Raw genomic sequence first — 25000 nt, 5'->3', positions numbered from 1 at the left:
ATCTGGACTACCATGCCGGGGGATGAGAGACACATGGAGCAGAGCTGAGTCATCCTGGACATTCTGACAGAGACCGCTGGATTAGCCACAGCCATCAGCAGGGCCCACTAGTGACCCACAGCTGCGGGAGGAGTGCATGAGTGAGCCCAGATCACTTGAACTCAGCCAAGATCAACTGATTTCTACCACTCTGTGTGCTAAATCTGTATTTCTTGTTATATGCCCAGAAGCTGTGTGGTTGTTATGCAACACTCATGTGGCAACAGATCACTGACACAAACAGTGGAATTAGAGCTGGTTAGAGGGGAGAAATCAGGATAGTAGGAAAGCTGCAGGAGTAACTCTGGTTTGAAAGTCAGACCTGAGTTCTAGCTCTGGCTGTGCCAATTGCTAACTGCCTGGCCTCAGTCACCTCACCTCCCCGGACCTTTCCCCTCACCTGTGAGGCTTCTTTGCTCTTTGCTCCCTGCCCGTTAGGTAAGGAGAGAAGACAGATTTCCCCACATCCGGAGAGACTTGGCACTCGCATATCCCACCCTGATGCAGCCCTGGTCCCCTTGATCCCTCCACATACCGACCCCAGGCAGACATCTCACCTCCACCCCCAGCCTCACCTGTGGCGTCAGCTTCAGGAAGGTGATCTGCGGTGACGCGCTGGACAGCACCACTTTGCTCCTTACCTCCGAGCCGTCTTGCAGCGCGACTCCTTGAACGCGCCCGCCACTGCTCACCTGCACCTTAGCCACTGTCTAAAGCCACGGAAAGGAGCCCCCAGGGTCCCCGGGCAGGGAAATGCAGGTTGAGCCTTGGGGGATTTCTGCTGTCCGTGCTGCTCCTAGGCACTCACAGCCTCGTCAACCCCGGCCCCGATTCTCTGCAGCTCCTGGTGAGGCGTTAGCCCACCCCTCCAATGCAAAGGCTCAGCCCAAATGTGGGATAGTGGCTGTGAATTCAAAGGGGGTAGGCAGAAGAACTGGGACCTTGTTCGCAGCAGTACAGGCTGCAGAGCCCAAGCTCCTCGATTCTGAGCCCAGCCTTGTCCATCAGGGAGAGCTAGCCCTGTAAAATGAGGGACCCTCCAAATCCGAGACTTTGTTCTATTCTAAGATCCTTGCCAAAAATTGGGGTGGGGTAGAGGGGCTGTTCACCTTTTCAGTGAAGATACTTGCTCCGTGTGCGGTGGCTGAGCTTGCGATGGCGTCAGAGAGGGCACCTATGCCACCCTGGACGTAGCCCCAGGCCCCCCGCGTCCCCTCCAGACCCCCCATCACGTGATGGAGTAACACATACCTGAGGACAAATCATCAGAATCAGTGGCTGGAGGTGGGGTTTAATCTCCTCAGAGTTCTAGGTGCAGAGAGTCCTTCCCGTCCTGTATCTTCAGCCCCTCCCTGCCCCTATCCAGCCCTGCCCGACTATCCTTTAAATGAGCTCGAGACTCTTGAAAGAGCCCTTCGCTTCCCATTCTGCATCCTCTCCCCCTGTAAACGTCTGGGGGCAGAGCTTTGGTTCCAACAATGTGGCAGCGATGCCCAAACCTGCCTCTCCGGCTCTCTCCTGAGTGCCAGCCTGTATGCCCAGCTACCCACAGATATCTCCACTGGCATGGCTTTGGGCAGGCATCTTAAACCCATCCCCTTGTCCCCATTCCCCAACCTGTTTCTCCATCAGTCTTCTCCATCCCAGTGAATGGCACCGTCAGTTACCAACAGAAAACTGGGTGTCAGTCTTGCCTCCTACTAGGCCCTCACCACCTACATGGTCGAGTGCCTCCCAAAGAACTTTCCAAGGCCCCACTCCCTGCTGCTTCCTCCCTGGCCCAGGCCACTCTCTTCTCTTTCTTAAGTTGCTGCAGTAACGTCCTCCTAATTGGACCAACTTCTCCCTCTCGTTCTTCCATGTAGACCTTCCTCCACGTAGAACCTGGAGCCCAGTCTCAAAACTCAGCTAAGCTCCTGTCACTCAGCTCTTTTCAAGCCTTCACTGGCTTGTCGGTGCTGTGAGGGCGATGGCCAGTCTCCAAAACTGGCCTTCAGGGCTCCTGCCTGCTCGTCAGCCTCGGCCCTCCCTACACCCCCCCACACACCCCGCACTCCTATTAAGCCAAACCTCTCAGTGCCTTGAATAGATCATACAATCCACTTGCAGCTCCTACGTTTGCACATGCTGTTCCAGAATCTAGAAGCCCCTTCCTCCCTCTTCTTTTATTTGGCTAATTCCTCCTGTCCTCAGAGTCTCAGATGAAACATCTCTTTCTCATGGGGGGCTTCTCTGAGCCTGGACCACGTTGCCCCACCATTACAGTGCCCACAGCTCTCCATTCCACTCCTTGCTCTGTGTCTACCTCCCCCATTAGGATTTCAACCCCATTCACTACCGTGTCCCTGGACCTAGTCCCCAGGCAAGTGCTCCATCGATATTTATTGAAAGAATTAATGAAAAAACAAATGACTTAAAAGGTCCATTTCACAAACTGGGCGGTAGCTAAGCCTCCTGAACACCCACAGAGAAAAGGACCAGAGACCCCAACTGGAAAACCCAAATTGGCTGGTTGACCTTGGCCAAGATGTTGCAACTGCTGCCAACTCCCACTTCTCCATGGCCCTGGGGAATCTGGGGCTGGCTTAGTGTGTGTTGAAAAACCACTTCCAAAGTGTACTCTTATCCCTTGAGAGATAAGCCACACTGACAGCTTCTAGCTGCATCTTCTGGTGCACTGGAAATGGCCCAAGACTTGGCAGCATCCTCTATCCCCCCCCCCCACACACACACAACACACACACAAAACACACGCACAACACACACACGCACACACAACACACATACAAAACACACAAACACACACACACACACACACACACACACACACACACACACACACACACACACACCCCTCCATTCCTGCTCCTACAGGGGCTCATTAAATCATACCGCAACTACACACTTCACTGTGTCTGACTGCCCCCTCTCGGATGAGGCTGTCAGCACACCTCCCGCTCACAAGGAGAAAGGCAGCTTCCCATCCATGTGAAGGTATCTGTGTGTATGTGAGTCCTGGAAGCCAGGGAAAGGATCTGCGGGAGAGGGACAGGCAACGGGGCTTTGTGGGAAGGGAAGAGATGATAGATAGGTAGGCAGATAGGTAGGTAGATAGATAGATAGATGACAGGGAAGAAGATACTCATGTTGAGATATCACAGGAAGCAGGACAGAGGTGTTTCTACTGAAGCAGTAGGGAGTAGTGGCTAAGAAGGAAGACTCGGGGTGGGGTTGGGGGTAGGTCAGACAAATTGGGCTGGAAATCAGCTCTGCCACTTACTAGCTGTGTGACTTTGGGAAGGATACTTCCCTTCTCTGAACCACAGCTCTCAGATGTTGCTTTAAGGCTTAAATGAATCCTGTGTGAAGTGCTTGGCTCCTGCCTGGCTCACTGGGTGAGCTCAAGGAACGATAGTTATCGCTCTCGTGGGGGAATCTGCTCCACTCCTGCTGCCCCACCTCACCTGCCACACTCACCCACTCCCCGGAATGTAGGGACTTGTCATGGCTCCAATCACAGCATCCGTTGCTAGAGTAGCTTTTAGAGGCTCAGACTCAAACCACTGATCCAGCACCTGGGACAGCAAGACAGCCAGGAGAAGGGCTTACCTTGGGAGCAGAGGCCCCCTCACTGCAAGGTCCAGCCTGAGGCTGGGGAGCCCCTCACCTTGACAGCTGGAGCTGTGAGGACCTGGTAATACTGGGGCAGCTGGGCTCCCAGGATGCGACCTAAAGGAGGAGATCCATAAAATGTAAACTGAGACAGGCAAGAAGGGAACACTCTGATCCATAACGTCCCTGCACCTGTTTCTTTTCCTGTAAAATGGGAGTACAAAATATTCTGTACCCCTAAGAGCTATTGTGAGGATTAAACGAGGTATGTAGAGCATTTCTAAAGCATTTCCATAGGCACTTAATACATCTTACCTGTTAGAATTATTTTGGGGCAATTTTTAATTTGTATCTTCTTCCCCTACTTTGAGTCCTATAAGGCCATACCCTGGGAGGCAGCAGCTTGGCTAATCCATTCCTCTGATACTGATTCAAACTATCTCCGAGAGTAACTGGGCACTAGGACCTTGAAGGCAGAGGTCATGAACCCTAGGCATTGTAGCCCCAGTGCCCAGCTTGGTGCCTGGCACATGGTAGATGCTCAATAAATATTTACTACATGAATGTTTATTGTATGATGCCCCTTGGACTGGTAATCTGGGAGGCGGTGTCTACTTTTGGCATCTGTGGTAGATTCTACTGGCTCTGACTCTTCACCCCTCCCCGTGTCCACACACTTTGCCATGTAACTCTGCACTGCTTCCCTCCCTAGCTGAGTTGACCGCCCTGCCCCTTGATTCTGGGCTCAAATGATTTGCTTGGCCAGTGGAATGTTTACTGATGTGATGCAGTCAGAGGCTTGAAACTGGCCTGCACATTGGGGCTTGCCCTCTGTGCTTCTGTCATTGACATAAGAAGGCCACGCCTGGACTAACCTGTGGCTTCCAAGAAGAGGATTAGAGGCACCTGGAGCAGAGCTGCCCCAGCCACAGACACATGCATGAGACCAGACAAGATCAGCTCAGCCCAGCTGGGATCAGCTGAACCATGCAGACACTTGAGAAATAAATGTTTATTTTTATATGCCACTGGAATTTTGTAGTCTGTTATGCAGCAATTTTGTGACCACAGCTAACTGATGCAGTATTTTTCCAGAATATAGAAGCTAAACTGGTTTTTGTACCCTAGAGGAGTGGTAGAAAATAATAGCAGGCTTGGTGAAACTTCCATTCTCATACCCACGGCAGACATCGCTAATTCATCACAGATTTTTTCCTTGCTGAGCCCAATAATCTAGCATCCTTCTTGTATGGGGGTATCTCTTCAAACTCTCTTGGCCCCATCTCTTATTCCAGCCATGCCTATGGTGACGAGCTCCGTGCAGGCTCTGGTCAGCTTCACACAGTGCAACCTGACAGCATCCCACCTCAGACCTGAAGATGTGCCTCTTCATTTCTTCCCTGGGGCTTCTCTGGCACCACGACAGGACACCCACGGGAACCCACTTGGCACCCATGGATGCACAACCCAGAAGTTAATGCCTCATGTGGGAGTTAATACCCCAGGGGGCAACCTCTGACCACTGGGGGACAGAACCCAATGGGTAAATGTTTCCCCTTTCTTCTCTTGGGCATCTCCTCATGTGCATTTCCTAAGGCTTCTCAGAGGGAAGGACCTCATCAGCCACAGTGGTGGCCAGCTCAGTAATGCACCCTGGTATCGACTCTCCCTCTTTCCCGTTTCTCCTCCTTTCCCTGGGATCCCCCTTCAAAATGAACTACTTGCACATAAGCCTTTGGCTCAGGCTCTATTTTTAGAGCACGCCATCCTAAAACTTTGTCACTTAAAGTGCTCCAGGTGGCCCCTATTAATCGATGGCAGTTGACAGGCTGCCTTGGAGGTTCAGGCTTATGTCCAATTGAGAAAATGGGCTCAATCACATGAAGGTGCTCATCATGCCCAGATTCCTGCCCTTGGACTTACCCGCCTGCAACAGGGGCTTGAGGGTGGAGAGCGACTTGAGCCTCTGCAGCAGGGAGCCCCGCTGGAAGGCCTCCATGTCCACCGGGGCTGCGTCCAGCAGAGGGTCAATGGCTAACGCCAAGCGATTCATGAAGGCCTCATATTTGGGAAAGGCCTGGAACAGAGCTCCGAGTCAAGGCCCCATTGCCTAGAATCCCACAAAGACACTGTCCCCATGCTTGGCCCTCCAGCTGCCCCATGTGGCCTGCTGCCCCCCAGCTGAGCCTTGATTCCTCAGCCCTCATGCCCAGTGTGGCTCAGCCTGGCTGTGCTGAGTTATTCCCAGTTCTAGGTCTGTGTGCTGATGTCAACACTAGGGGAGGTCAGAGAGAGCCTGGGTAGTAGGAGGGCCACCATGTAGTGGCAGGGACAAGGGGGTTGATGCGGGCCAAGACCAGTCGTCAGCCACGGAAACCTCAAGTATCCTAGGAAGTGGTCTCTGTGATAAACCAAAAACCACTTAAAAGTTTCTCCTCTCTGTCCTGTCTTTCTCTATCTTACTGATAAAAGTGAGACCTCTCTGCCTGCATTCCAGCATGCTGACTGTTCCTTCCCAGGCTGCAAATCTCCTGCATCCTCTTGTCATCAGCAGGGACAGAAACTTGCATCCCTTCACCCCGCAACCTCCCGCAACAGAATCCATTTCGACAGCCTGGTTATGACCCCCACACCCCCTTCCCTGGATGGGTGACAGGAGCAAGGGTGGACACCCGTGCTACCCGAGGCCCTGTCTTAATTCTCAGCCGAGAGCTTTTAATTTTTGGTTCATCTAGACGCATGGATATACCCATGGAACTTTAACAACTGTTACATAAAGAAAAGCTCTGTGTTGAAGTACATTGGAGAATCTTGATTAAAATGAAGGTAAACAGCTTTCTCTGCAGCAGGTCTTTAATGTGACAACGTGCAAAGACAAAACCAGAATTCAGCTCCTTACTTTCCACAGTGGGATGTGACCTCTGCCTCCTGCTCCCGTGGTCACCAGCACACAGGGCCACGGCCACACATGGCCGAGGCCACTGCTCTATAGGCCCAGGGACCTGGCCTTGCCCTGAATCCTCTCTAGTGCATCTGAGACAAGCAGGACTTGGAGGAGAGGGTGTAGGCAGTGGACCCCCAACTCACTGCACAAAAGAATCACTTGAAAAGCCCTTTTTTTCGGTTGACTTGATCATCAGCCAGTGTTTGGAAACCACTGGCTGAAGAGAGATGCTGTGTCTGTGGTTTTCTTGGTTTTACCCAATACTAGATTAACACAACGAAAAGCAACACACATGGTCTGGTTAACCCAGGTTCTTCTGATAAAAATGTTTCCACCAAGATATGAGTTAATGCTATGCCTTCAGCTTGTATCTAGGCTTGGTACAAAAAATGGGCATTCAAAGAATCTCTTTATATCTGTAAAACCAATCACACCGGGCCCGTTACATTCAACGACTCATCCAGACAAAGCTACCCAGCAAACTCCTCACAGTGCAATCCTAGGAAAAGAAATGTGCCTTCTCCATCAGATGTGTGTACTCCCTTTCACCAGACCTGCTCGCCATCATGGACACATTCTTGCCTTGGGCTGCCAGGGGATGATGCCAAAATAAATGAATATTTATTACGATGCTCTTATCCTAAATTCCTGATCCAGTGTATTCTATCCTTAACTGTCTCTGATCTCCCCTTCTTCTTTTTGGCCTTCATGTGCTTTAATATTGATGACCACCTGGAATTCTGTCTGAAAGCAGGAGAGGTAGAAAGCACATAGAGCATAAGGACATATCAGTGGACTCCCTTTTGAAATTCAGGTGGAGGCCACCTGAACAGTGGTCTCATGCTGAACACACACAGGTTTGAGGGTCTCCAGTGCTCACTGGTCTTAACCAACTGTCCGCCACCCCTTCTCTTTGCAGTGCTGGCACAGACTGGAGCCCTCCTAGGGCGGATGAAGTGGCCTGTCCACACCCTTGTGGCCTTTGACAACCCGCCCTAGGACAACTCCAACCAAACCCATTTTTTTTCAAGAGCGGCCACCAGGCTGAGATGGAGGAGATCAGTCTCTGGTCACCTTCCCTACCTGGGCATCCTTCCGTGAGAACTGGGTGATCTGCTTCTGGTTTTCTGCCATGTCTGTGCCCAGCAGAAGGGACCTGGGCACCTTGCCCGCTGTGCCCTCTTCCAGCATAGGTGTGAATGAGTGGGGGTTTCGAAGATGAAGCCTCAGCCCGTGTTTCTGCAGAACACAGACAGCACAGGTAATATTTGAAGGGATCTGCCCATGACCCTTCTCTGGTTGCGTTTGTGTGACCACTTAGGTACCTGCATGCAGGTTCCCAAGGCCTGTGGTCCTGGTTCCTATTTTTGATATAAGTGTATAAAAAGCCCTCTTGCCCAGGCACCCTATGGCAGACCATACCATACCATGCCACGCTACCCAGTGCCAGGAACCGTACTAGGGTTTAGAATGGTTACATCACAACAGCCCTGTACATATATCATCCTCATTGTACAAATGCAACAGCAGAGGCTCAGAGAAGTGAAATAACTTGCCCAAGGTCACATGGGGAGGTGGATCCTGGTTTCGAAACCACACCCCTGTGACTCCAAAGCCCTGGCTCTCAGTCTTAGTCTTTAAATGCCCCCATTTGAGAAATAATAATTAAAACTGAGAAACACACAATAAAGCCACGGTTATGTGAAAATCCATATTTACAAGGTGGATAAATCATTCACATCAGAAACAACTTATTTACTTTGCAGACTCGTTTACTGCAGGGTCACTTTAAATGCAAGTTCCCTTGATGCATTGAAAATATGATTTGATTTACAAATATTTGACTAGCACACAGAACTTTCCAAGAGTACATTTACTTCTTCAAAGAAGGTGGAGATAAAACAAAAAGGGCCTGTGCTACCTCCACAAATAAGACTTACTGCTCCCGCTAGAGACTTCTTTTTTCTTAAACCACTTTATTGAGGTATAATTGACATACAAAGAGCTGTATGTATTTAATGTGTGCAACTTGACGTATTTGGCGTTTAGAGACTTCTTTCCCCAGATACTTGGTCTGCTCCCTCACCTCTTTGAGGTCTTTGCTCAAATGTCACCTGAATAGCAAGTTCCCCACCCCCATCCCCTGCCCCCGAAATGAGATCTGTGAGCAGAAGTTTTAGGAAAACATGAGGAAACCAAAAGAGATCTTTCCAATAATTACAGCAGAAGTTTCCCCACACCACAGGTGTTCCAGATGGCAGGATCTCCACGGTTGAGCATTCTATGGAGGTGAGTCTGAGCATTGGTAGGGGCAGGCTGGGAGATCCGCAGGATCCTTTCTAACACTAAGATGGGGAATGCCTTTGATTCCAAACTGGAGGAACTTCCAGCCTGGTTCCTCTTGATACAGTGAACTCTTTCCCACCCAGGTAGCGTCCCTAGTTCCTCTGTGTCCCCCACCCTTGGCATCCCATCCATCACCAAGTCTCACAGCTCAGCCTCAAGACCTGGTCCACATGTCCCCGCCCTGACTCAGCCTGAGCCACCACCCTGCGACCACGGCTGCTTCCACCACAATCCACACCATCCAGCAGGTGGTATGACCTTTCACAAAGTCACAAATCCCATCACTCCACTTCTCGATTTAACACCTCTGCTGTCTGCCCCCTGCGCTCAGGATAAAGCACAGGCCCTTGCTTACAGCGCGCGAGGCCGTCTCCTCTGGCCCCTGCCCCTCTCTCACGCCATCTGCTGCCTCTCCGCCGGGCACTGTCTGCTCCGGCCACATGACCTTCCTTCCCCCTGGGCCTGTCCACCTTCACTTCCCTCTGACTGCAATGCTTTCTGCTCAGACGTCCACAGGGCTGGTGACTTCTTGGCATTCGAATGCTAGCTCAAACGTCACCCCTTCAGGGAGGTTTTCCTGGTCACCAGTCCAGGCTGGACCTCCAGCTCCTCACTGCCACATTGCCTTATTTTCCTTTCTTTAGGTGGCACTTACCTCTCCCTGAAGTCCTCTCACTAAGAGCAGAAGCCTTGCCCCCTTCCCTCGCCGCTGTCTCCCCACATGCCTCCCCCAGGGCCTGGCACAGGGCAGGTGCTCAGAAGCATTTGCTGAATGAATGAATCAATAACCTCCCCTCACCGAAAAAGGGACCCAAGAGGATCCCAAGGGTTGTTTCAAGTCTCAATAATTGAACAGGATTGATTTATTTACCTGATTCCAGGACTTTCTCTCATAAAGGGAGCCGTTGTTATTCTTGATGGTTTTGATGATATGGTGTCAGACTAAGAAGAGGCTGTTAAACCATCGTTAGATTACCCCAGTTAGATTTGCTCAGATCACACAGTTTCACTCTTGTAAAAAACAAAACGCTTCTGATTTACCCATGGGATTTCTCAGCATGTACAGCCGTCCTGGCTGGAAATTGCTGGGAAGGGACAAACCGTGTATTAGGGATCAGAGAAATGGGAGATTTAAGTGGTGTGGTTCTCCGAGTTGTGCTCTGGGGTCCTCCTGCTTCAGAATCATTGGCTCCTGGGCCCGCCACAGTCCCACAGAATCACCCTTAGTTCCTCTGAGCAAGAACCACTTTCCCACCAGTTGCCCAGATTGTTCTGAGGGACCTGAAAATTTGAGAGCCCTGCCTTAGAGAGATTTCCGAGGAAAGCAGGAGCAAAGGGATGGGGTTGGGAGCCAGAAGGTGAGTGCAGGGTGGGAGGGAGGACAAGGGGTGCCACTTGAATGAGGTCAAGGCTGGTCCAGGGAGAGTTGGGGAAGGCAGCTGCTGGCTGATACAGGATGAAAGACACCCCCTCCCCTCCACCACATACACCCAGGGCAAAAGCTCTGCCCTCCTTGTCTGGATCCCACGACTCACTGTGGGGCCACTGTAAAAAGCAAGCTTACTATCCAGGTGGATAGAACTGGGAGATGATCTCATCGACAGCTGGGGAAACTGAGACTTGGAAAACAGGCCCAGTGAGGCCCCAAGCAGGTTGGCGGAGTCATCCTCTGGCTCAAGTAGAGCTCAGTCTAATCGGGTACAGGCCCACAGTGGGAAGGTCTGAGAGGAAGTAGCAGGCCACAGGTCCTTCTGGAGCCTCAGTTTTCTCAATTGACATATGGGCATAATATTGGGTTGGCCAAAAAGTCCGCTCGGATTTTTCCGTAACATCTTACGGAAAAATCGAATGAACTTTTTGGCCAACCCAATAATACTAGCTGACAGTTGTCACGCACTGACCATGCCCCAGGCACTGTATCAATGATTAGCAAACACCAACCACTACAATAGCCTTATGAGGCAGGTACTATTACATCTCCATCTTACAGCTGCGGAAGATGAGGCACCACCAGGCTAAGTCATACATCTGGTGACAGCAGAGCAGGGATTCAAAACCGACCAGTTAGGTTCCAGAGTCTGCGATCTCAGTCCCGTGCTCCACCGAGGCCGCAGCTGCTGGAAGAGCTTATGTCTGTGACCTGGTCCACTGTCATCGGCAAAGTGCCTGGAGGTGCACGAGGCTGAGCCGGGTGGCTATCGAGGTGCCCACGGCGGCGGCACCTCACAGAACAAGGAGGAGGAGTCAGTTAGACCCGGCTCAAGTTCTTGGTCGCTTCCTAGTGTGTGAACTTAACCCCCCTGAATCTCGGTTTCCTCATCATAAAATGGGGACACTACCTGCTCTTGTCTCACAGACGAGGACCAATTGACAGAGCATGAAAGCTCGTAGCCCAAGATGTGACACTGGTAAAATAAATGCTCTTTATTATTGTTTTGGAAACGGAATATTCTTAGAAAGAGGAACAGCTGCCCTCCTACAGGTATCTTCTGAGTTGTCAACGTCCCGTTGAAATAAGGTACCCCGCACTCCGGATGGGATCAGTTCTGTGCATCGTGCAGCAGGACTGCTTCCCCCCTTGATCTGAGCACCGTTCTCCTATTAATGCAGCCCAAGATCAGAGGTCAAAGGATATACTCAATTCACTTGGGAGCTGCTAATTAAAGGAACCCTATGAGAATACCATTTTCAAATCAGTAACTTTTCTTAAAAAATAAAGACAATAATTATGTGAAAATTTCTCTTCTGTGATCCTCAGCTTTCATAAGTTAGATTTTTCAAAAGGAGGGTCTACCCCCACTCCTCCCCGCACACTCTGCATAATTGGTGTGTCTGAAAATTGCCTTCAGCTATCGTCTGGTTTGCACTGAAGTCCACAGACCCATTCCCAGGCCTTGGCAGGCTTTCATCCAGTCTTGGCTGGTGACAGGTGTGTGGTCTCTCTCTGTGTCTCTCTTAGGGGCTCAAAGAATAATTTCTTTAATGGGTGGCAGTGGATTAATGTCTTATTAATTTAAAATTTAGGGCAAAGTTGGTGCTGAAGTGCCGTCAGCGTCATATACAGATGGCACAGGGGATCTTTTCTCCAAGTGGTGGGTGACAGAGGCACCAAGCAGGTAAGCTAAGTGGGCTCCCGGAATGCATAACCAAGTTTGTCAAAGAGGCAGTGAGAGGGTGAAGGAATCTGAAAGGGTGGGGGGCAAGAATGTGGACCAAATTGAGGCTAAGAGGAGTCGACAGAGGCAGACTGAGTTCTCAGGATGCCCTCAAAATGGCCCAGGAGCCCAAAGAGGTGAAAGTCCCCGAGTCCGACTTCCTGCTCAAGCTGCGACAGGCTCTCATGTGTAATGAGGGCAGAAATCAGCTCAGGTCCTAAGGCAGCTTCGCAAACTCAGATGCCCAAGGGTCCTAGCAGGTTTCCCATGGGGGCTGGACAGACCCCGGGAAGTGATGTGACAAAGCAGAGCTGGGACCGAAAGGGCCAGCCGGTACAGCATGTAGGAACATGGGCCTGATGTTGACAAGGCTTGTTCTACGAGAGGTTTGATTTGTGTATGAAATTTCCGGATCTTTAAGACACTGGGTGGGCCAGACAAAGCCCATTTGTGGGCAGGCACTACGGAGACCATGGGAGATAGACACACCCTCGGAGGGAAGAACAGCAACTGCCCACTTCCCCAGCCCCCAAGCCATGGAGCAGGTGGACACACACACACACACACACACACACACACACACACACACACACACACACACACACACGCTCTACCTTCAGCTCCAGTTCAGTGTAAATCTGCGGTCGTAGCAGGCTGAGGAGGTAGGCTGCTCGGGAGAACTTAAACCCTGAAAATGAATCGGATGAAGACAGTAACCGGGGGTCACCAGTGGTCACCCCCCACGCCCCTCACCCACCTCTTTGGCTCACCTGGGATTATTTCCTCTGTGACAGCTGCACCCCCGATCACGTGGCGTCTCTCGAAGACTGCCGTGTTCACCCCCAGTCTCTGCAGGTATGCTGCCTGGGGCGGGGCACACAGGGTCCTCCCTTTACCCCTGGGGGCTGACCTGCACTCTCAGGGTCCTCACCACAGGGCTGGCTCAAGCTGTTCCTGCCTCTGAGATGCCCTTCCCCCGCCACCCATAATTTCCGCCCCCCCAGATGTTCTCTAAGACCTGACATGATTGTTCCTGCCCCTCCACTTCCCAGCCCGAGATGACCTTCCCTCCTGCAAGGTCCGGTGCCTCTGCGAACTCCTGCCCATCTCCTGGGGAGGTGGGGTGGCAAGCCTCGCCCTCCTCACTGGTCTGAGGCAGGGAGCACGGTGAGCTTGCCTTGTGAGCGCTGAGCCAGACCGCCCAGGTTCCACTCTCCTTTCTCTTTTCTGCTGGGGCGGCCTCAGTACCTAATCCATCCAGCCTCAGTCTCCTCATGTGCAAAAATGGGGCTGATGATAATAACACCCACTCTGACTGCTTCATGGGGTCGCTGTGAGAATGCTCTGAGCTGGTCCCTAGAAGGGGCTTACACGGAGTCCCTGGCACATGGGACGTGTTCAATCAATGAAGCCATGATTATAGCACAGCCTTATTTTGGGAAACAAATGATGGGGGGGATTAACTTTTCTCTAGCACTTAGTGGAAAATCAATAAATCTTTGTTGAACCGAACTAGTCCTGAGTCTACAGACCTAAAATGCTGGTCTTCACGCCACTACAGCTACCACCCCCAAGGTGACAACAGGGATGGCGTAGCTCTGAAGGCAGACTTTTTAAAAAGTTTGCTCGGCGACTACAATGTGCCAGACACCGTGCGAGCATCATCTCATATAATCCGCCCTAGAGGTAGGCACCGTGATTCTCCCCATTTCACGGAGGAGGAAACCGAGGCTCAGTGAGGCTAATAGCTCAGGATCACAGAACTGATGAGTAGAGGTGTCAGGAACTGAACCCAGGTGGTCTGGACCCAGAATCTACACTCCTGACACATCCTAACGAGAAAGGAGAAAAGAGCAGCCCAACATGACATTCAGAAGGTGGCCTGGCCCTCAGAGGTAAGCCCTGTTTCTCCCATTAGACGTGAACAATCTCACAATGATGACCGCAGACAGGGATAATCTAGACCACGACAAATGGGACAGAGCAAGCCCACTTCACAATTGTGTCTAAGCACAAACGAGACAGGGTCTACTGGGCCACCACAAAATACCAAATGCCCCCTCTCTCGGCCGAGATGAGTGATGCTACGTGTGCACAGTGACTGCTCTCCTCACCCTAGTCTCCCCTCCCCGCACACACGGTTACTGAGATGCCTGCTCACAGGGCTGCCCCCACTCGGACAGTATCCAATCTAGAGCCAACCCCTACTGCCTTAGGCTCTCCCCAAATCAGCCAAGCGAAGTGCATGTCCTAGAGTAAGTTCCTCCTACACCTCTTACCCTGGGACGCCCCACGGTGTCCCCATACTCACCATTTGTGTAAGGCTTTATGAGCCGGGTCTTTGGGGCACACCATCTGTTCCCTTCACCTCAATTCGGTGAGGGTGGGCATTTTAATTCTCATTTTACCATGGCTCAGAGAGATAAACTGATTCGCCCTAACCTTCGCAAATGGAAAGTGGCAGAGCTGGGGACAAACCCACGTTGGTATTAATACAAAATCAATGTTCTAAATTACCGATCGGTTGAGTTAAATAACGTCCCCTGTGAAATGTTCAAGTAAAACTGCTATGTCAGGGAAAGTCTTAAGATTTAACACAGGTCTCCTGGCTCTCCACGTTGCTGAGCCCCCTGCATTGATGCTCTAGAGCAGCCGCTGCTGCAGGAAGATGCTCCATGCTGGGCTTGTGGCCTGAACCCCTCTAGCACACACTGTGGCCTCCTAGGGGTACATGGACTCCGGTCTGAGAAGCACAGCCTTAGGGTAACCCTGGCCTGGCTCAGCTTGGGACCCAGAAGCCACCTGTGCTGGGGCAGGGCCCTGCTTCCTCTGCTAGGTCGGCTTCCTCGCCGTCTCCAGGGCACACTTTGGACCGTGTATAGCTGCTGTGTTCCCCTGGTTGGTACCCGGCCTAAACCTAGCTGGGGAACATGGGGTCTGTACACAAGGACAGCCCACCATCTGGAGTCAAAGGCCCCCCAGCCCCAGTTACCTGACCCCGCAAGCTCCAACCTGCCTCCCGGGCTATGCCCATTACACACTTTCCCAGCTACTTATCACCTCGCTTTTGAAAGGTCATGGGGGAAACCTATGCGCATTAAGGAGAGGAGAACAAGGGAGCCCCTGATATCCTCCTTAGCAACTGCAGATGTCCATTCGAGCCAGCCGCTGATCAGCACCAGGGCGCGAGGACTAGCCGGCCTTTCCTTCTCCCCCTCGGCCTTCATCCTGCTGGCTTCCTTACACTCCTGCCGAGGGCCACACACCCAGGGACCAATGAAGTGGGGCCGAGTGGGAGGGACTCACAGCCACCAGCCCGTTGTGTCCTGCAACGAGAAGGAGGAGGGGGCAGGAAGGCGACAGTGGTCAGCAGGCAGACAGACACATTCCTCGAGGAGTGTGGCCACCCACCCCTGTCCCCATGCCCATGGAGATCCTGGAGAGGTAGCAGAACTTGGGGGACCCCCTCACCTGTACCTCGATGTTGGAACAGCATCTAGCTCAATGCTGTAAGACACCAGTCTCTGGGGAGTCAGAAAACCCTGGTTCTTGCCCTGGGCTGAAAAAAGTCCTGTAACCCTGGCTTGGCCAGTGGCTCACGCTGGAGTGGGGACAAGGAGAAATCCACAGTCATTAGATGAAAACCATCCCACGAAGGCTCGCACTGCTGGGCTTCTGGCACTTGGGGATGAGCGGGTGACTCTGTCAGAGGGAGCGTGACAGTTGACTTAGCAGGGGAGAGAGGGAGGCGAGGCTGTACGATGATGCCGCACGTCCCCGGCTGGCATGGAATCACCAGCCATCCGGGGGAGTGCCGGTCCTGTGGACAGTTGCTGCCACACATGGCTTGTTGTGCCCCAGAAGGGGCGTCTTTGTCAATTCCCAGTGTTCCCCAAACAAAACAGGATCAGCTCAAAATGAATGAAACACATACGGCTTCGACGTGCGCTACAGTAGCTCAGCGTGCTTCAGGGGTGCCAGCTGACTGGGCAGATTTGTCTATTATAAAGCTTCTTTCCAAAAATTTTAGGCAGGCTGCCCCTGGGGTAGGAGCCCTGAAACTTGGCTTGGGATCCCATGTTCCACACACCAAGCCCACTGCTAGCAAGTGCCTCTCCAGCTCTGAGAAGCTTCAGGAACACATGAGAGCTCGGGTAAACACCGATTCCCCAACGCCTCCCCAGAATCTACTCAGCAGGTTGGGGGCGTGGACCAGGATGCACTTCACAGAAGCTCCCTGGTCATTCTGATGCAGGTGGTCTCAGACCCACAGGCCGAGCACACGGGGCCCTGGGGTTGGGGCCTCCCCTTTCCTTAGTCTCAGAATAAAATGCAGCAGCTGGAGAAGTCCTCGATGGGCAGAGAACAGGCCCTGGTTGCTTTCAGGGAGGGGGGCCAGGCCTCCCCTGGGACACATGGCACATGCTTCTCTTTGGTGGTGGAAAGTCACTCTGAGTCTTCAAAAATGCCAGAAGATAACTATGTTCTCTGAGCGCCAACCTGAACCCAGCGTTGACTCTAATAAAAGGCTCAGCCATTAAACTGACAAACATCCACAAAGAGGAGGCAGCAATGACCAACATGATGGATTTCTCATGGCTGAGCTAGTTTTGTTTTACATTTTCCACATAGAGACCTCCCAGAATTTTCGAGGTCACTGAGCCAATTTATCATCCATTAAAGGAATCTATGAAACGGAGTTTTTTAAACCTCTTTGACCATGATCTGAGGAAGAAATGCATTTTACTCTGTGACCTGACACCCCCCCCCGCCACCAAATAAATGTATTTCACAGAAACAAAAGTTTCAGGAACTAATATTAAATCATCATGTGATAAGCATGCAATGATCTACTTGATTATATTTCATTTAAAATGCTGATTGATATAGTACTTTTTTAATATGTTTTTGATAATTTTCTTAAGAAAGTTTCAAAAATATGATGGAAGGGAATCATGAATGGATGGATTGCAACCTGAAATTTGGAAAGCCCTGCTCTCAAATACATACGACAAATTAAAGGCAGACTGTCCTGGGCTCATTCTGGCTTCTGCTGTCTCCCTCACGTCTAAAAACACAAGGCCTGACAGACCTGCAGCGTTGAAGGGAGGACAACCAGTAATGCACGTAAAGCACCTGTCCCTTAGCAGACAATAAAAGGGAGCTGCCTTTTAATCAGTGCTGATCATAAATCTTGGAAAACTAATAAAGGCTTCCAGGCAACAAGGTCTAGTTCAATCATCACATGTAAGCCCACAAATGCACAAACAGACCTCAAAGGGCAAAGGTTGAAGATCCAACAGCCCAAGTTCCTCTGCGATCCCCCACTCCCCCACCCCCAGTCCTGGCTGAGCCTTCCTGCAGCTTCTGGTGACCTCTCCTTTCCCCTTGAAGGAGTCCTTTAAGCTGTGGGCTCGGGCTCGGCTTATCTCCAGGCCAGATTGCAGGGTTCCTTATGCAGCAGGAACGGGGGAGCTCTGGAGAGAAGCTGCTCTGAACGTGGGTTCTTGAATGTGTGGGCTGCAGATGCCTCCATCACATCCATTCCAAGTGTTGGTTCCTCAGAATCCTAATCACCAGGTAGGGGACCCAGGAACTGAATTTTAACAAGTTCCTTGGGTCATTCTTAGGCAAAGTTAGTCAAATGACTAAATCAGGGTCCTCTTTAAGGTGGCCCCCAGGCTCCCAGTGTGACCTCAGGGAGCAGAGATAACCTTTATCTTAGAAGATGCCACTGTGTTCCTCACTCAGGCTGGAAATGCCTTCAAACCAGCAATTAGAGAAGCAATGCCAAAGAAAAACTCAGGCCTGAGACTCACACACTTGTGGCAATTCACCCAGGTATCTGGGGACCTATGATCAACCCTCTCTGCCAAGAGACAGCAGGGCTGGGCTGTCACCAGGGGCAGGAAAGGTGGGAGGCACTTCCGTTTCCTGAGCCCAGTCAGTGGGGGCTGGAGCAGGAGTCCCCCAGCCCTGGAAGTTGGTGAGATAGTTGTCAAACGCAGCCCCCCGTAAAAAATTAAATTGCATCAACTTACAATGAAATAATTACATTAAAAACAAAGGTAATAAATACTCAAAGCTTGTCACTTCCTAATTGTTTTACTTTGCTTTAACGGTTGGCTATGCTTTCACGGTTATTTACCTCTATAGACCCATAGAGGGGCCATGCTACATGATGATCCCTGGCTGCATTTCTCTCCCAAATTCACCTTTGGTGACATCATATTGGTAACTTTGAAAAAGGCCACAGTGGGAGTATTCAAACTATGGAAATCTGCAAACATTACACACCAGGGCTTGAGTTATTATGTTTTTGGTTGTTAGACTTAAGAAAGCGATGGAGAACCTGCTAATAATGTAGATTAAACTTAACGGCAGTTGTGTCTGTACCTGTTACATTGTGAAATGGTGCAAAAAATTGAGGAACTGTTCTTCCAGTGTTCGAAAAACATTATCTGATTGAGCAAAGTCATTCCCGTGGTTGAGGAAGGAGTGAAGTTCAGACATAAACCTTTGTTTCACTTTTTTTCTGCTGTTTAAAGTAAATAAAAATATCAAACAACATTCCTTTCAGAACTATTTTCATTTGTCAAATTGCAACCACAGATTGCTTACTGAGTTTGGCAGAAGTCACAGGTACTTGGTAAGAACGGATTGGCTACCTGGAATTTAGAGTATTGTATTTTTTATCTGCAAAACTGTGTGCTACACTCTTTTACTTCCGTATTTATAATAAACTTACGTATGGATATATATGCACACATTTTCCCTGGAGAGGTGACTGGTAAACATTTGCCAGCACACGACTGCTCTTCGTAGGGGTAAAAATGAAGAAATGCCCAAACAGGGACACAGCTTTAAAGCTGTGTGATGAGCATGTCCTTCCAGGCCTGTCATGGTCGCTCTGTATAAACCCAGTTGGAAATAATGTCAGAAGCTGAAATTTGGGGCTCTGTGTGTGAGGGGAAGGCCTCGAGGAAAGGCAGCCTGGTCTTGTCCCGCAGCTTCACACACTTGCGGTGGAATCAGGTGCCCTGCAGCCTGGGGCTCAGCAAAGCATAGCAGGGTCACTGCAGCAGGTCTCCCACATGCCCAGGCAGGCAAGGCAACAGGGGCTGTCACCCTCTGCGCATAGGCAGGAGAATCTCTGGGACTCATTTCTATTTTTTCCTAACTCCCCTTTATGGAGCAACTGCAGTGTCCTCGGGTGGGGGGTGGGTCTCAGTGGTCAGGTGGTGGTGACCAGAACTCAAGGCACTTGGGGCGGCTGGATTTCACACTTCTGTCGTCCCAAGGCTCTTTCCTTCCAAACCTTACGTACCATATGCTTTCCAAGAGTATGGTGGCAACTAGCTAATTTCACAGGAGATATGTGGAAACGCCTGAATTCACCTAGTCCTCCCTGGTCATTCTAGACGGGAAGACTCAAGCCCGGAGACGGCAAGAATCTGCCCCACGCCACACAGTGAGTCGACAGCAAAGCCAACCCCAGAACTCCGGCATCTGCTCGCCGACAGGTGGGCTTTCCACACCAGCACCTGCTCTCATCCCAACTTCAGGCCAGCTTGTGCCAGAGTAGAGGGACGCAAGGGGCTTCTGAGCAGGGCTGCCCTTCAGCCCCTCGGCTCCGGCCCAGCCCACTTTACCTGCTCCTATTACCACTGCATCGTACTCCGGCTTCAGACGTCCCCGGGTGTCAGAGTGAGCTCGTCTCCAAGCAGGGCGGGGAGAGGCGCCCACGGCCCAACGGAGCCCTCGGCCACATGCAGCCATTTCTGCCCTGGGCTAGGCCAAGAATTTGCTTGCAAGCAGCTTTTCGTGCCTCTCCAGGCAGGGGGAGGAGCAGGGAGAAAGCAGGAAGAGAGGAGGAGCTGCAGCCCAGCTGCCGTACTTGGCCCCGGGCCATGACTAAACAGGGCACGCTGAGCTGCCCACAGCCCAGCCTGGCCCCATCCACAGTGGGCTGAGTCGTGGGAGGTCGCCTGTTAACCAGTCCCGCGCCTCCAGACCTCCGGAGAGTAACCACCGCGCTGCTAATTCTCTAGGGCTCCTGTGTGCCATGCCCTGTGCTGACCACGGTCGTGCAGCCCGTGTAAGCCCCAGACGAGGGGCACTGAGGCTCGGAGAATGTGCGTGTGTGTGAGCGTGCAAATGAGTGTTCCAAAGGCCCGTCTCCTCCCCCATGCTGTCCCGCTTCTGGTTAAGGAACTAAAGGTCCCGGATGAGTTGGGGGTGGGAGTAAAGTAAAGTAAAGAGAGGGACTTGGGTCAGACTCTGTTCCAGCTTCCCGTCCCTCCAGCCTGTGGGGGCGCTGCTCTATGCCCACAGCGGGCTCAGGGACCTGCTGCCTGAAGGCCTCTGGGGCACGCCTTCCGCACTGCCGGCACCAGGGCCTCAGCAACGCTGCGGGGGGGGGGCGGGCATGTGCCCCTGGGGCCCCCAGAGAGCCACACGCCCTTGCTTCAACGCCATCCACTTCTCAGGCTGCCGCACAGCAGGAGAGGTCTGGGGGCCAGTTCAGTCCTCGTGATTTTGGGGGTTCGCCTTTTTCTTTTGAAGGCCTGAACATTTCTCTTCTGTGTTTTGGTACCTTTCCCATTTTCCAAGAATCCTCAAGGATTAGAGACCTCATCTGTAAATATCTTTGGCTTAGTGCTTACTCGCCTTTGGCCTGTCCTGAATTAGGAGCCTCTTTTGCTCCCTGCCCATTGGTTAGGACATTCCCCGTATAGGAAAAAGCACCTTAGGGGCTGGGAGTTTCTGTATTGCTCTGATATCTAGAAACCCGTTATTAGAAGTGCATCTCAAAATTAGGAGAGTATATGGAAAGTAGCTTCTGGGTAAGAGGGACTTCTGGGGACACTTCTACTCTCGACTCAGACACCCCTCCACACGCCACATAAAGTTTACACCGTGTGTGTCTCTGCTAAAATCCGAGTCAGCACCTTCCCTCCAGTGTTACATAATATTGAAAAACTAGGGGGACTGGTTAAACTAGACATGTCACATCATGCAGCTGCTGAAAGTGAAGGGAAAATATTAGGTGCAGGAGTGAGGATCCTAAATAGCAGTGGCTTCTAGACTTAGTTTCCCCTTCTGCTCCTTTCCACGATCTGGACTTTCCACGATCATGTCATAATTCCTGTCCATAAAGCCATGATATTAAGGAGGAAGGCAGTCCCAGTCCCCTCGTGACTCTGTCCCTCACTGCCACCTGCTGCGGACTTTAGCCCGCAGTGTTGTTCCAGCTCCTTCAGTACCTCCGTCCCGGCAAGCTGTTCACTTAACAGGAAAGATCGGTCTGCTCTCATGAATTTCAGCTCAAGACTGAAGGTACGGAAGGCCTGGCCGCTGTCTGGTGTCACACGTGAACCCACCGCCTCGCTGCGCTGTGTACTTCTGCCTCCTCACTTCCCTCTGTCCCAGCTGTGGCCTCTGGGTCCCAGAGCAGTGGATGCTCCCAAGTCCCAGGGCTCTGACGGCCTCTTGTCCTTGTGTCCGTTTGGGGGGGACTTTCAGGTTAAAGGAAGGGCTGTACCCCTGGGGCAGTGCTCTCAATCCAGGGCACACCAGGACCCCCAAAGAAGCTTTGAAAAACCTTAAAGCCTGGGATCCATTGGACCGAGTGACACGAATCTCTGGGGCGAGGCTGGGGCAAGAGCCAAGAACCAAGAAGGGCACAAAGAGGCTACCTAGAAGGGCCAGGGGCTTGAACAGTAACAATAACCATAACCAGCATTTATTGAGTGGCTGCCGCACAGCCGGCAGCCCCACGACCATCCTGAGAGACGGGTGCCGTCACTCTGAAAGTGGGGAGACAGGCTGAGAGGTGGGGGAAACCTGCCCAGAGCCGCAGAGGGCGCGTGGCAGAGCTGAAGTTCAACTCAGCCAGGAGAGCTCCTTTCACCTGGGGAGGGAAACGGCTTCCTGGGAAGCTTTCTCTATTCTGAGAACAGCAGACACCCACAGGCAGTGGGGACTTCCTCTGTCTCCTAGGGGTAAACAGAGAGGCAGCTCTGAAAGAGGGGCTGCCCTGGGTCTAAGCTCACAGCCACTGCTGTTCTAAAAAGACCAAAGAAATCCTCTGGCCCTCCTCTCCCTTCAGAGGGAAGGATTTGGCGGTTTGCTCGTTACCCGGAGTGGAGGCTGGTCTAAGTGGAGTTTCTTTAAGAAACTCTGGGGCCGCCCTGGGGACTGTGCCATCCTCAGGAGGCTGCCGTGCACAGGAGGAGGCTCTCACCATGGGGATGTCTGCAAGCCAGGTGGGCCTGGAGAACTGGGGTGCACGGGCAGATGCACGGGGGCAGCCCACCCTGGCCTAGAGCAGGGGGACACGGGAGGCCTCGCCCAGGCGCCGGGCCAGCTCGCCGGCCTGCTGCACCAGCACGTCTGTGGGGATGACCGACAGGTGGAGGGTCAGCAGCTCATGGCACCTGACAGCCTCAGCCGGGTGGCCCTTGCTGTAGTAGCGCAGGAGCTTCCTGGGGGAGGGAGGGGGAAGGAGGACAGGATTCAGGAGGGAGCCAGGCCAGGGGCCTTCCCGGCACTGCACAGGTACAAGGTCACCTCACTAGGCCCCGGCACCGGGCCAGAGACGCCTTCCCTGCCCCTCGCTGACCCAACCTTACAAGGCTCAGCCCCAGGCCGCCACGGCCCAATCCTGTGGGCTCCTGATCCTGGAATGGGGTCCACTAGATGGCAGGGCCCCATCTACGGGGAACACAGAGCCGGCAGGGAAGGTCTTCAGGAGCCCAGCAGAGACGCCTGCAAATGCTGCCTTGATGTGCCAGCAGGAAGAAGGGCAAGAACCCCAACAAGCGCCCCACTCTCTTCCTCTCACTGAATGCCTGGCTGTGAGGAGCTTCTAACAAGGGGGGACAGGCTCAGGGGGACGTTCCTGAAGGACGGGCTGCACGCTCTGTGGGGACTGGCACTGATCGCCCATCATCTGTTCCCCTCTGTGCCCAGGGCCCTCTGGATCGGCGTTACCTGTAGTAGTCTCCTCCCAGCATGCCGACGGGAGCCGAGTCGTCGGACAGGACAGGCACCTCGATGATCTGGAGTTTGTACCCCTGGGGAAGGAGGCAGGGCGTCTTGAGTGGGGAGGCGGTGGGTGTGGGGAAAGAGCATGGACTTGAGTCAGACTCACTCGGTCTGAGGCCGGGCTCAGCCTGGCGCTGGGAAAATGCACTGGCCTCTTTTTACTTTGTCTTCTCACCTGTGAAGCGGGAATCAGAATAAACTCCCAAAGAACATTAGACATGGATGTAAAGTTCCGAGCGTCGTGCCCGGCACCTGGTAGCTCTCATTCCCATCAACCAGTGGACCTGGGTCAGCGACAGGCACACGTGAGGGAGGACGACCCGGGGACATGTCATGAAGAACAAAGTGTTGCCAAAGGCCAAGTCTCTCTCTGAAAGCAATGGCTATTCCCAGGGTAGGACACGGCAGGGAAGGGACTCAAGCTCTGTTGGGCTCCCACTGTGTGCCAGGCGCCCTCACGGGGCTCCTGTGACAATGTGCTCACCAGGCCCGTGGGCCCGCCCCGCGGGGGAGGAGGAGGACTTGGTGGCGGCCCAGGTGCAGCCAGACTTCACACCTGGGTCTCCCCGCACCACAGCCTACGGCCCTGTGGGGCTAACCACACACACGGAGCCCTGTCCCTGCCTAGAAGCTAAGGTGATGGTTACGCCCACATCCTGGGCGCTTCTGAGGCGGGCACAGAGCAAAGATGGGAGCCTGCAGGTCAGGAAAGCCGAGCCTGGGTTCTGACATCATCACCTAGGACCTCGGTGGCCCTGGCCATGTGTCTGATCTCAGGGCGTCAGTGTCTCCATCTGCAAAATGGGGTCAGTGACACCCGCCCGGACCATCACAGGGGCTGTGCGGATGTGAGGCCGTGAGAACAGAGTGAGAGACCCCGATGGCTGCACTGCGCCATGCAGGAAGGGGGGAAGGAGGGCTCGCTGACAGGGGCAGAGAGGGCAGGGCACGAGCAGGGGAGAGGACAGGACGGGGACCAAGGCCATGTGGGAGGGAGAAGCAATGGCCCTCAGAGAGCTAGAATGATGGCCAAGGGTGACAAGTGAGGAGGAAACAAAAAGAAAAAGGACACGAAAGCAGAGGAAAGAGGGGAGACACAGAGCGAGACACTGAAGCAGAGCAACAGCGATGTGGGGGGAGGACACGGATAATAAACTCCCGTGACCTGTGCTCATACTGCAGCAACAGTGAGGTTTGGCCAACATGGCTGGCCGCAAGAGCTTAGCCTTCCTGCTAGCTTTGCGCTGGGCAGGTTGGTTAACTGCTCTGAGCTTTGGTTTATCAGCCTCTACAACGGGAACAGGGAGCCAGGCTCTGTAAGTGCAGCTGGTAACACTGAAGCACCACTGAGGAAGCGCGGGCTGAGCAGCCTTGCTCGCGCGGGGCGCACGTCTGTTCACATGTCACCTGGATGCTGCCTTGATCAATGGCATGAGTTTTTCAGAGAATGGGGTGGAGGGGCCTGAGAGCAAATGGGACCTGAGTTCTGGGTGCCAACCAGCTGGGCTTAGCTGTCAGCTCCACCAGGGACAAGAAGAGCTGGAGACACAGACTGAACAGAATCCAGAAGAAAGGGATCCAAGAGTCACAGGGAAAGAAAGCATTTCAGGACCGCCCTGGCCTGCCCCGCACTGGCCACACCCACCATCTCGTTCTCAAACCACAGGAAGTAGGAGCAGTAGAAGTCGCCCTCGCGGGACAGCAGCGTGGTGTAGCCCTTCTGCAGGTATCTGCGTGCCAGCTGGATCAGAGACCAGACCTGGGGAGAGGAGAGAGTGTTCATCTCTGCAGCCTGTGGGGCGGCCCTCTCCCCACGGCAGGGGCTGGGCTCAGGCTCTCAAATCCCGAGGGGAGA

General features: G+C 52.7%; 1 protein-coding gene across 1 annotated transcript; it reads right to left on the bottom strand.

Annotated features, from left to right (window-relative positions):
* Positions 1-668: 668 nt before the first annotated feature.
* On the bottom strand, positions 669-24904 carry LOC102991001 (pyridine nucleotide-disulfide oxidoreductase domain-containing protein 2; the record flags this gene model as incomplete). The annotated part of the gene is made up of 11 exons (XM_028487344.2): positions 669-1290; positions 3517-3614; positions 3707-3768; positions 5575-5728; positions 7679-7834; positions 12711-12784; positions 12867-12960; positions 15403-15422; positions 22471-22583; positions 23092-23174; positions 24791-24904. Coding segments are annotated over 11 exons (1161 nt in total), but the record flags the coding sequence as incomplete, so codon positions are not given.
* Positions 24905-25000: the final 96 nt, after the last annotated feature.

Source organism: Physeter macrocephalus, unplaced genomic scaffold, assembly GCF_002837175.3.
Source record: "Physeter macrocephalus isolate SW-GA unplaced genomic scaffold, ASM283717v5 random_1765, whole genome shotgun sequence".
In the NCBI taxonomy this organism is placed as follows: Eukaryota; Metazoa; Chordata; class Mammalia; order Artiodactyla; family Physeteridae; genus Physeter; species Physeter macrocephalus.
This window is presented reverse-complemented; position numbering and strand designations above follow the sequence as displayed.